This window comes from Cuculus canorus, chromosome 3, assembly GCF_017976375.1.
Source record: "Cuculus canorus isolate bCucCan1 chromosome 3, bCucCan1.pri, whole genome shotgun sequence".
Taxonomy (NCBI): Eukaryota; Metazoa; Chordata; class Aves; order Cuculiformes; family Cuculidae; genus Cuculus; species Cuculus canorus.
This window is the reverse complement of record NC_071403.1, coordinates 110,191,235-110,204,140: the sequence shown is the minus strand read 5'-3', so window position 1 is coordinate 110,204,140 and position 12,906 is coordinate 110,191,235. Positions and strand designations below refer to the sequence as shown.

The following is a 12,906-nucleotide window of genomic DNA, read 5'->3' as shown; positions in this document are numbered from 1 at the left end:
CTATACAAACTGATGTTTGAGGGGACAAAGAGGAAAAGGGACCATAAAGAGGAAGAAAAGGGAGTATAGCAAATCCATCCACTTGCTGCAGAAATCATGCAACCCTACAGCATTTAGAGCCACAAGGCTAAGTCACCATACCGAAATTGGTTGAGAAGATTTGGTAAGAAGCTGTAATTCTGTTTTAAAGTAGTAACAAGATGGAAAATAGAAATGAGGAAGCAGAAAAATGAGATTCTTTAGCATAGGGAGCATGGCTTAAAAATAATTTGAAGACTTAGAAATCTCATGCACCTCTGAATTATATACTCCAAATAAATCAGCGGCTTCCAATTGTCTTCCGGTAAGAACAAAGAGTGACCAAAAAATTGCTGATGAAATGAGTAAATGAGAACTACACAGCAGAGATTCTACTTTTTTCTTTTTTTTCTGTACTGCATACATTAACACCACCACCTCCATCTAGTCTACCAGTGTAAGAGCTACAAAGCATGTTTTGGTACTGTATTTACTTTGATAAAACGATTTATCTAAAATAATAATTTGCCACTCCCATCTCCAACAAATTAAATTCTGTTAGTTAAATTCCCTAATTCCACTGCATTCTGCAATGACAGGAAGTCCCTGAGTCAGAACAAGAAATGTTTTCTTATAACTTTCCATTACCCGTGGAATTGACAAAAATATTATACTTTTAAATGGCAGCAAGGCTAGCTGCTTACTAAGAGGAAACTATCAACCAAGAAACAGAAAAGCATAGTCCTTCTGGAAACTTCTCCGGACTATCAAGCCAATTCCTGCTCTGCTTTACTGTCTGGACCATGATTTATATGGTCACAGGTAAACAGACTTTGCTCTATGAGCCACTGAAGATTAGATGCAGGTTTAAGTGCAAAACTCTCACCAATACATTTGTTCTATCAGAAGTATCGTTTTACCAGATACCTCCTAGAGGTAAATGAAGACCAATTCAAATTTAAGAGTGGAAGAACAAGTACATACTTTGCCTGCCGTGTAAACATGCTTGTTATCAAATGCATCTGAACTCTCTGTACCAGCTAACTGCCAGCGCTGCTACACTAGCAACTACAAACACAGAGCCACTAGACGTATCTTCATTTTAGTTTAGTCTCTTAAAACAGTTGTTTTTGAAACCATAGTACTACTTCTGATACATGTGAATCTGTCTCCTGAAAAGAAAACCCCACGCTCTTGCAGTGAGCACAAGAGTCCTTTCAACAACCACTAAGGCTAAGATAAAACACTATGGAGAGTGAGTGGTGTTCAGAAGAAGTACAGCCATAATACAGCTTATTTCCTGATACAGTTATCTGACTGATTGTACCTAAGCAAGCACCTCCTCCCAGATGCCACAATCAGCTAGTTAAACAAGTGACTGAAGTCAACAGCACACCTGCTACCTAGGAGACAAGAAAGTACGGCCATAAATGGCACATTACAAACTCTTGCAGTGTCTTTACAGGCACTGTAGAAGTGACAGTTCTTGGTTCCGGGACAGGGTCATTTTTGTGCTCTTCATTGGCACAGCAGCACAGAACCAGGGAGAGTAACAGGAGAGCCACGCTAGATCTCACAGTTTACCTGCAAATATAAAGCAAGTTTCCAAGACTTCCTAGACCTGCTGCGACTTCTAAAGTCCTTCAAGAAAACAGTTGTACTAATAAAATTTGCACAAGAACACACTAGAAATAACTGATCTCATCCACAGGCATTCTAGCAACACAGTGTCACGATGAAGAAAGAATCATCATAGAATGAGTAAAAGTATAATGGTAAAACAACAATCAGGAGCTCCAATTACAGAAAGCTGGTATTAACAAGGAGCAGACTGAATGTGTTACAATCTTTTTTCTGGACTTGTAGCATTATGAAACGCACAAGAGCCATCCTCTAATTAGCCATCAGTAACAAGAACATCTTGGCTATGCTTGCATACATAGCAAGATGACTTCATACCTCAGTACCACCAAAAGACCGTTTCTCTTTTCCCTTCTCATTTTGATTAACTGCTTTTCCTGTCCTGAGCTCCTCCTTTCACCAAGGTGCTCTAAGCTAATTAAATTCCATTTTATTTACTAAAATGGTAGAAAGTAAATCCAACACAAAAATTTCTTGCCATTTTGGTGAGTTTAATTAACTTACAGAAGTGTCCAAGTGCCAGAGTCAGTGCCTGGGAGGAGACCCAGAGAGCACAGCCTTCAACAGGAAAGGGAAGAAAGGAGGAAGAAAAACTCCTTCCTTCAGCAGGAGCAACAAACTGTTACAAAGAGTTGAACTGGCTATGAAATTCAAGCCTGAGAAAAAAATCATCATTTTTCCCTTGTCTTGATCCTTTACCCAGCTGACTCAAAAGAAGTAACAAATACATTAAAGCACACACACACAAAAATTCAGTCTGCCTCTCTCTCTCCACCAAAACTTCTTAGCATGAAACATACACACTCGGCCTTTAAGTTTCAAGAACAGAGTTGTAAAGGACAAACTGAGTCACTGTGTTCTACAACCCACAAAGCCAGGCAACCACGCCATGACACCACATCCGATTTAATTGTTAGTTTTTTAAAAAATGAGATATATGGGGAAAAGTAATTCATTCGTGAAAGCTGCTATTTAAGAATACTCATGTTTACTTCAAAATTAAGATCTTTTTAGTTCAAGTTTTGGATTTGTCAGCCTTGCAACTTACTTGGTTTTGAAAACACCAGCTTTATATGCAGTTCTTGTTAGATAATACAAGGGTTCAGTGTTTGCACTCTTTGCTGAGGGATACATTCTCACAAAATACATTTATTCAAGAGCAAATTTGGTGTATGTATTCAACAAAAGTATACAGGTACAACACCTTCATGAAGTCTGCATGTGTTGTAGGCCATTTTACACTGCTGTATCTCAACTTCAAGAAAAAACTCTACATAACTTTAGTTCACTACCTGTGCTGTACACATCTCAAGACCTTTGTTGTCTTCACAGGATGGTTTGGGTTGGAAAGGGCCTTAAACACCATCCAGTTCCAACCCCCCTGCCATGGGCAGGGACAGCTTCCACTGGATCAGGTTGGTCAAAGCCTCATTGAACCTTGAACACCTCCAGGGATGGGGCACCCACAACTTCCCTGCTCAACCTGTGGTAGTGTCTCATCACTCTCATGGTGAAGAATTTTTTCCTGATGTCTAGTCTAAACCTCCCCCTTTCCAATTAAAAGCCATTCTCCCTCGTCCTATCACTGCACGCCCTCGTATAAAGTCCCTCATAGGACTTTTCACACCGGGATTTTTCGTAGCGATTTGAGAGCAGCGTGCCCGCAGGCTATAGGCTCACTTTCCTCCCCCCAGCCCCTTTCTCTGGAGCCAGGCCTCCGCCGAGAGAAGAGAAACACTCTGCAGAGCAACACGGGGTTTCACTGACACAACAGTGACCTTAAACCTTTTAAAAGCCGGTTTCTCTCTGAAACGAGGAAGAACGGAGCACAGGCACCCCCCCTCACCGCTCCCCCCACATCGCGGGGCCGCCCTCGGGGGGGGGAGGGCGAGGGGGGGCGGCTGCTCGACCCACGCACAAAGAGCGCGGTCACCGCGGGGCTGAGGGGCAGCCGCACTCTTCTCCCCCTCGGCGGCGAGAAGGGCGCCTTCCTCCCCCTATCTCCTCTTTCTCTTCTTCCTCCTGGCGCCGGGACGGGGACAAAGGAAGGAGCGGGACAGGGAAGCGGAGCGCGGCGGGCAGGGGCCACGCGCTGATGCGATGGGGGCGGGTGGGGGGGAGCGGGGGCCACGCGCTAAGGCGGGAAATGGGGGGGGGCAGCGCGAGCGCCGCTGGGGCCGCCTCAAGGTGACACCCGCGGCCTCCCTCCTCTTCCTCCTCACCTGGCACCTGCAGACGATGTCGGCGTCCTGCGCCAGCAGGTCGACCACCTTGCCTTTGCCTTCGTCGCCCCATTGGGCCCCCAGCACGACGGTCACCTTGTTGCCGGGCAGGCGGGCGGCGCACCCGCCGTTGGGGATGGCGGGCGCCGGGGCGCCGTGCTCCGCCATGGCTCGCGCTGCCCGCTCCGGCCCGGCTCCAGGCACATGCGGCAGCGCGCGCGGAGCCGCTCCCCCGCCTCTTCCTCCGCCTCCTCCCAGCCGGGCGGGGATGCTGCTGCCGCGTCCAGGTGCCGCCGCCTACCGGCCTGCCCCCCCCCCCCCCCCCCCCGCGCCCGCTTCCCGCCAAGCGCAGCCCCGCCCCGCTCCTCCACGGGAAAACGGAGCCGCCGCCGCTCCCCGCGGCTTTGGGTTTTGATTTGTTTTCTTTCTTCCCCTTCCTTCCTCGCTTTGGCGCCTTTCTCTCGCGCCGCGGAGGCCGGACTACATTTTCCAGCGTGCCTCGCGACCTCCCCGCGCAGGGCGCCGCGTAGAGCTGGCGCGGGGCATGCTGGGCCACGTAGTCCTCGGGGCAGCACCTGTGGCTGCTCCTTGCGGGGCCATGTTGGCTGGAGTGGGAGCGAAAATGCCGGCGAGTAATACTCTCTAAGGCTCGTTTTGTAGTTCTAAAAAGCGAGCATCCTTTATCAGGCCTGGGCACCGCGAGGGACCGATCTCCATCCATCATGTGAAGCCAGGCAAGAGCTGGGACAGGATGCATTTCCGACTTACAAGCACATGCATATATCTTCCCAGAAATGTTATGCATATTCTGTTGCTTTCCAAGGACTAATTTTAATGTTATTGTGAAACTTCACTACAGTCAAAACTCTTGCTAATTTGGAGCCAGCTCCAGCTCTTTGCTTGACCTTGCCTTTGAGATAGGGAATCACGGCAAACAGAGGTGATCACAGCAGACACAGCTGTTCAACACAGATGACACTGAACACAAGGTGTGACCATCTCTGAAGAATGAACAGTGTCTGGAAAAACACTTGCCTGGAAAAAAGCATGCTGTCTGTCTACCTTTCAAAGAACACAAATACCATGATGATTAACTCTAGCATAAATAAAAAGTATTCCAGCTTTTGCAATAGTAACTACTTCTTGCACCAGGGGAGCAGGGAGGGAAGGAATGGCTCCCCATTGCCCTGCTGTGGCTGAGTGGCAGAAGGAGGGAAAAGGCGCTGACAAGAGCAGTGAAGAGTTTCCTTGGTGTGTTGGGTCTGGCCTTGGCTCAGTATGAACTCAAGCTGCAGCCATGGGTTTGGTGCCACAGATCCTGTGTCCCTTCACCAAGCTGGCTCTCTGGGATGCAGCAGTCCATGGCCTGGTGTGCTACAGGTCTCTCTGCGCAGCTCCTGAGCCAGAGCGTGCTGTGTCCGTGCTCCGTGCCAGCCTGGGGAGTCTCGGTGATGGTGTTTCCATCGTGTTAAATATGCTGTGGACAAGGCACCCCTGTGGCTCCAGTCACAGATGCCAAACCGGTAAACCTGTGTTTGCAGTATTTCACAGCTTTGCCTACGTGATTATTTTTGCTGCCTTAATGATAAGAATGTCGGTGTTCGGTAGAACCAGGGGCTAAATCGTGTAATCATGAAGGTTGGAAAAGACCTCTAAGAGAATCAAGTCCAACCACCAGTACGACACCACCGTGCCTACTAACCCGTGTCCCGAAGCACCACGTCTGCATGCTTTTTGAACACCTCCAGGGATACAGACTCCACCACTTCCCCGGGCAGCCTATTCCAATGCTTCACCACTCTTTCAGTAAAGAATTTTTTCCTAATATCCAATCTAAACCTCCTGTGACACGATCTGAGGCCATTTTCTCTCATGCTATCACTAGTTACTTGAGAGAAAACACCCGCACTCACTTTGCTCCAACCTCCTTTCAGGTAGTTGTAGAGAGGCATAAGGTCTCTCCTCGGCCTCCTCTTCTCCGGGTTAAACAATCCCAGTTCCCTCAACTGCTCCTCATAAGTCTTGTGCTCCAGACCCCTCACCAGCTCCACTGCCCTCCTCTGGGCATGCTCCAGTGTCTCCATGTCATTCTTCTACTGAGCAGCCCAAAACTGAACACAGTATTCAAGGTGTGGCCTCACCAGTGCTGAGTCCAGGAGCATAATCACTTCCCTGATCCTGCTGGCCACGCCAAATGTAACATGTCAGAGACACGAAACATGGCTTCGAGCTTATTCACAAGGAAAAAAATTAATGGAAAAAACCCGTAGAAGAGACATGCCTTCATTAAACATACTTGAGGGTTGAGAAGTGGAACTGACGTCTCCGTGGTTGCTTTCATTTTTTTCCTGCTTCACAGAATTTATACCCCTTGGGGAAGATGTTTTTCTTTAAAGTAGCTATTAAAAAGACATAAATATGAATGATGTAATTATTGCTAAGACAGCTATTAAAAAAACTGAGTCACTGAGCAGTCCAAATCTGCAGCTATGTGGAAGGTTGTAGATTTTAGCTGCTTCTTTGCTCCCTCAGGTTTACTCTACCCAAGAACCTGAGGATCTTTAAAAGCCCCTGGAGAAAAGTTTAACTGTGCCTTGTAAAGCTAGGAAAGTATATAACAGAAAATTAAATACAAGGTTAACAGAGAACACTTTTTTGAAAAAACAACTGAAAACATCTAAATCCTGAATGTCAATACAAAGAGATGTGATGACAAAGTAGTCAGTTCAGTACAACGATGATTAGCAATTTAGGCAATTGTGTGTATACACTTCGAAGATCCAATAGTTCCTTAAACATTCAGTGGCATCCATAGTCTAATATTTTTGTCAGCTTGTGCTAGTAAAAAAAAAGAAAACATACCCATGATTTCTGTATCACTGTACAGAAAGCCACAAGGAGCTGCTGAAGTCAGTTTCTCCTGTTTCTTTCTTGCTGACACAATGGCAAGCTTATTTTTAGTGCACTCACTTCTGAGGCCATAGATCATCTTATGACTCCCTAAACAATGATCTAGATTAATGTTTCAGGATATGATTTTCCAGTAGAGCTGAATCATATTAACACCTCACCATTGCCAACACAAATGTTCCCTCAAATCTCAAAATGAATTTGAGCCTGTTGTGGTAGCATCCTACCAATGTGCTATTAGCGTAATCCCACTTTCCAAAGAGGTCTCAGACACACATATCCATTATTCTGCTATTTTTATTTGGTGCAGAAGAGTTTTGAGGTTTATGTTTTGGTCTGTTTTCTTGGTAGCTATGTAACCAGTGAAGAAACTGTGAACTCTTCACTTTCAGAGAACCTGTATTTAATGAAGATCAATCTGATCGGTGCTGATTGGTACTGCAATATTTGAAATTTTTAGTTAATATATGGTATTAGGGGTCCATCATTCCTCTGCCCCCTTTTCTTGCAAGCTAAGTGGAGGCTTTCATTCTAATACTGTAAAAGATATTATGTAGTCTTTATTGACATGATTCACTAACCGTATTTGTAGTATGATTCTAAAACATGGTAACTCTTGACCAAAGTACAAACACAACTGGTGTTTAATGCCTCTAGACAAAACCAGACATTTGCTGTAGTATAAGTAAGAGCATAGAATAAAACTGTGGAGAAACTCCCAATTACACTTATTTTGATTCCATCACTATAAGGAAGAAAACCAACAAAAGCATGCAATGTTAAAGTACTATTTTCTTTCTCCTTGAATATGTAGGGACCATATTAACTTTGTTTGCTACTTGGGCAAGCTGGATCTGCGCTGTGAGAGGTCAGGTGGGCATTTAGACATGGCACAAAGTGGCAAGAATTTATGTTCAAGGAAAGAAGGAGTATGGCTGCCTTTTCTGGTGTTAGCAAGCTGTTATATGGTATTGACTTTGTAAAACTGAACCCATGGTACATGACCACACTGATAAAGGTTAGGATGTATGGTCTTCTGAGTTGTTCAATGTCATTGACCGAATATGAAGGACTGAGGCAGTTACATTTATCACAAATTTTACTCTAATTTGGATACGTTCGGGCTTTTCATATGACAGAATTTTATGCCTGCCAAGTAATTCCAAGACACTCTGACAGGAATTTTTAATAGATAAACACTGAATGGAAGCAGTGTGAGATCTGCATTTCATTTTGTGTTGAAGAGGTATATGGAATCTGTACTTTTCCAATTATTGTGATGAAGTATCCCACATGTTCTGATTATGTATTTAAAAAAAATTGGCACAGAAAATAGTTTAGAGAATTTCATAGAATCATAAAATAGTTTGGGTTGGAAAAGACCTTAAAGATCATCCATTTCCAACCCCCCTCTGATGGGTTAGGGTTATCCCACTGGATCAGGCTGCCCAAGGCCCCATACAACCTGGCTTTGAACACCTCCAAGGATGGGGCAGCCACAACTTCCCTGGGCAACCTGTGCCAGTGCCTCACCACCCTCATCGTAAAGAATTTCTTCCTTATGTTTAGTCTAAATCTGCCCCTCTCCAATTTATAGCCATTTTTTATTTAGTGATAGGACAAGGGGGAATGGCTATAGGTAAGAACTATGGCTTTAGGTAAGAACTTCAGTGAGTTCTATAGGTAAGAATGACTTTGGAAGTTCAGAAAATCACTTCTTAATTGTGTTGAAGGACTACTGAACAATGTTAACACTTTTCTGATGCTGTTTTTCCTACGGTAATCAATTCCTAAGTTTCAGAAAAAGTATAGATTGAAGAAATAGCACTTGGCAAATGTCAGAGCCCATAGTCCACTGTAGGAGTTTCCCATTAAGATTGGATCTGCCTGTGAGAATGATGTAATACTCAGATATTTTACACTGGGTTCTTATCTATGCTAGAACAGTGGTTGCAGAAAAGCGGTCTGTGGGCCATGGTTAGCTAATCTGCAGGTATCTTGCAGCACTGTTGAACAAAAACATCTTGAATATTGTCACATGTATCTCATTAAAACATTCAATAAAAGGCAAGTTAATTTTACTTCCTGATTATTTACATCATCCTAGGTGCATTTTCCTGTTTTAATTCGATGTTAAGATGTACAGTAACTCACAAAGAATGTTGAGTATTGATAGTGTCATAGTCAAAAAAGTCTAAGAATCACTGTGCCAGACACAATTGGCATCTGCAGCACTTCAGACTCTCCAGAATGCTGTCAGCTTATCATAGGAGGAAGAAAAATCATTGTAAAGTTAGGACATACATAATTTTATTTGAGCGGTGTGTTAATGTAATACTTGTTGCTTGTTATTGCTATTCTCAAATTAGGTTTTCCAGTTAAAATTTCCCTTAATTATTTTTGCTACATTAATTAATCTTTTTAGTGTGATAAAGATGAGATTAGGAACGTTAGAAAGTAATATTTGTATATGTTGTCAGGATTGATGTATTTGCACACACTAGCAAGTGTTTTCAACTCTTTGGTCTAGATAGATCTAGAATATGAAGAAACATCATTTATTGAGTGGGAATATCCTGATGTATGTGCTGCAGAAGATAAAGATCTTTCTCAATCTGAATGATTCAGTGATTCCATGATTTTAAAATACCATAAACACCACCAGCATAGCAAGATTTTTAATTCAATGCGAGAATAGCTTGGATAATACAGGATGCTTTTGAAAATTTATTGGCAGTTCAGAGAATTGCATTTTTTACATGCAAATGTAAATGAGGTGGCAGCTGACAAGACTGGAGACAGATAGAAAAATCAAGTACTGTCACTGAAAAGTTGCAAAGCTACATCCTTTGCTTGGAAATGAGATTTGCAATTTATAATTTACAAAGGCAAATATTATAATAATAAAAAATAGAAAAAAAAATTACGTGAACTCTTCAGATCTGCATATTATATCCTCAAAAAGAATGGCAAGCAAATTGCTGTCTTTACACAGCAGAAATAAAATGGAGTTTATGTATGTATGATACTGTAATTTAAATATTTATCTACAATATGTTAAATATGAAAATGGGCATATATGATAAAAGTAAGCTTTTATTATAGTACATCTGCCAGACACTTCATTGCTTCACATCATCCAACCAGCAGCGTTACCCTCCAAGGTGGGTCTAGTAACACTTGTTCCTTAGTGTTACAACATGTTAAGTGTGTAAAAAGATACTGTGTTCTGTCTCTGTCTTAGCCTTTGATAGCATCAGCTGTTAAAAATTTAATGCAATGCATGTGTGAGAGATATGGGGTGATTAATTTTTTGCAGGACCTTATGAATGTCTCAGAATGTCACTCAGGGAGAATGAAGCACTGTGTAAGGGAAAAAAAAAGCAAAAAAAAACCCCTCCCAATGAATACATGAATCCTTTTAGTTGTTTTTTATTTATTAAAACAGGATGCCAAATATCACACAGTCTTTGACTAACAAAGACCTTGAATTGGCTGAAAAGTTTTTCTTAGGTCTGTTTTTTGGTTGGAAGTGTCCACTTATTTGGGTCATTGCCAAAGTGTTAGCTCATGGAAGGGAGAACAGTTGCCTCAGTTTACATCAGCTTTATATGTTTGAAAATGGCAACCTGAGTTCACGGTCTCCTGAAAGTGCAACAAGAGCTGTGAGTGAGAGCTACTGCATCAACCAAGATTATATTTGGTTGTTAAATCTAGGTTAGTGTAAAGACTTTTGTCTGTGTAAAACTGTAACCCCCAAAACCAGAATCTTAATAAATCCTTAATTTCTTTTGCTGCTAATCCTACCTGATATTTTGGGACAAGATAGGACGAGACTGGTAAAAGGGGTGAAGTCTGACCTTAAAGGCAGGTGATCAATATGTACGGGTATCTAGAATGACCCAGACCACATTCTTGGAGAGCTCAGGGGCTGGTAAGTGTGCCCCACCAGCTGTCTGTCATTAAGGGGGTTGTTTATGTGGCAGTTGAGAGACAGTCATCTTGGTGTGTCACTAGATACTGTACAATAGCTAGGTTGTCTCACATACATGTAAGAAAAAATTGAGCAAACTGCTTAATGAATATTTTACATGCTTTTAGGCTCAAGTTTCTCTCACATTCTTCTTTTGGTTTCTTTTAATTTGGTCCAATGTGCTTATAAATAATGCCCTAGAACTATAATCATTCAGTCTTAAGAGATGTAGATTATCACTGAAGTGCTGAACTCCTAGATTGTGTCTCTGTTTAATATAAATGTAGATTTTTCTCTTGCACAATTTTATGAAAAGGACCCTGAAATCCTATATTTTTAAGATTTAATCAAAACAGATTCTCAGATGCACGTCTCTCATATTAACAAGTGTTAAACGTTTGTGTTATGTGTGGTGTTTAATTTTAAAATAATTTTATTTCACTGAAAACAGCACTGAACTGTCCATTTGCTGGGATTTAGAGAGTAAAAGCAAAAGTAAAGACTGAGGCAAACTGTGAAAATAAACTGTGAGAAAATTAACTATGGTCTGATCATTGTGTAGTCAGTGATGGTCTGGATGCAGATGTCTCTCGTAGCATCCAGAGTCTGTTGTGAAATAGAGCTCCAGAACTGAATATGCTGGTTACAACATATCTCTAAAAACTATGAGGGAAAGCTTCCCAGTTAGAATAGATTTTAACTAGCTTAGAGATGGTTCGTTTGCTTGCAAGATGAATGAATTCTGAAATTCCTGATGCCTTCTTTTATTTATTGAAATACTAAGTATTTTACACATATCACCTTAACGTCCAGTTACTCTGCTTGCTCTACAGACCTGTCTGCATCCCCCATCTTCTCTGGGGACAAAAGGCAGCAGCCACTCATATACAGCTGCAAAACCCCACAGCTTTGCAGTAAATAGGAGATAAGAAACCACTGTGTGAACATTATTCGTTTCCTTATTAAGTTCATTGGAAGTCTTGATTCTTAAATGGATTTGTAATAAAAGGATTTTTCTGCCTTTTACACTGGAACAGCACAACGTTTATGGCTACTGTCACAGATTTCCACCATGTTTACCACAGAAAGCTTAGGATTTTACTAACTGGAAATCTTTTGTTTGTAAAATATGTAATTGGTGGGTTGTTATCTGAATTGTAGTTGGGTTTGTATCTGAAGCTCATGCTGAATCCTTATTGTGGTCAGTGACCAGAAGGAACTATAGTAACTTTTAAAGGGATTAAGGAAGTTTGCAATATCATGTTGAATTGCTATTCATTAGATAAGTGTTTGTTAAAAACAAGTGAATGGTATTTGGTTTATGTCCCCATTTATACCTCCATTTAAGGTGGCACAATGTAACCTGCCTAAATGCATTGCATGCTAGTCAGAAAAGATCTACTATATAGGCACTTAAATTAAAACAAAAAAGAAAAACAACTCACATTTCAAGAAAGAAACCTTTCTTAATTTGGTATTTTCTCTTACCAGGTGGGATTGCTGCAACTTCCTTCATGAACAAACATGCTTAGGAGGTGGGACTTGTGTGAATCTCATGAAGTTCAACAAGGCCAAGTGCAATGTGCTGCACCTGCATTGGGGCAATCCCAAGCACAAATGCAGGGAGGGTGAAGAATGGATTGGGAGTAGCCCTGAAAAGAAAGACTTGGGGGTGTTGATGGATGAGAAGCTGAACATGAGCCGGCAATGTGCACTTGCAGCCCAGAAAGCCAACTGTATGCTGGACTGTATCAAAAGAAGTGTGACCAGCAGGTTGAGGGATGTGATTCTGCTTCTTTACTTCATTCTAGTGAGACCTCAGCTGGAGTTCTGCATTCAGTTCTGGAATCCTCAGCACAGGAATGACATTAATCTGTTAGAGCGAGTCCAGAGGAGGGCCATGAAGATGATCTGAGGGCTGGAGCATCTCCCATACGAGGAGAGGCTAAGGGAATTTGGCTTGTTTAGCAAAGAGAAGAGAAAGATCCAGGGAGATCTTACAGTAGCCTTCCAGTACTTAAAGGGGCCCTACAGGAAAGATGGGAGGGGCTCATGTTCAGGGGGTGCAGTGATAGGACAAGGAGTAAAGGTTTTAAGATGAAAGAGGGTAGCTATAGATTAAATATCAGGAAGAAGTTCTTT

The 12,906-nt window shown here is 42.4% G+C and overlaps 1 protein-coding gene across 2 annotated transcripts in view; it reads right to left on the bottom strand.

The window, feature by feature from the left end:
• ADSS2 (adenylosuccinate synthase 2) overlaps positions 1 to 4,160 on the bottom strand; it is a 37,605-nt gene extending 33,445 nt beyond the window's left edge. Inside the window, exon 1 of one of the 2 annotated variants that reach the window (XM_054062288.1) lies at positions 3,882 to 4,160. In XM_054062288.1, the coding sequence (XP_053918263.1) occupies positions 3,882 to 4,049 (168 nt within the window). In that variant the 5' untranslated portion in view covers positions 4,050 to 4,160. The remainder of the gene's footprint in view (positions 1 to 3,881) is intronic. The other variant, XM_054062287.1, reaches the window with a different exon arrangement.
• Between the last annotated feature and the right edge of the window lie 8,746 nt (positions 4,161 to 12,906).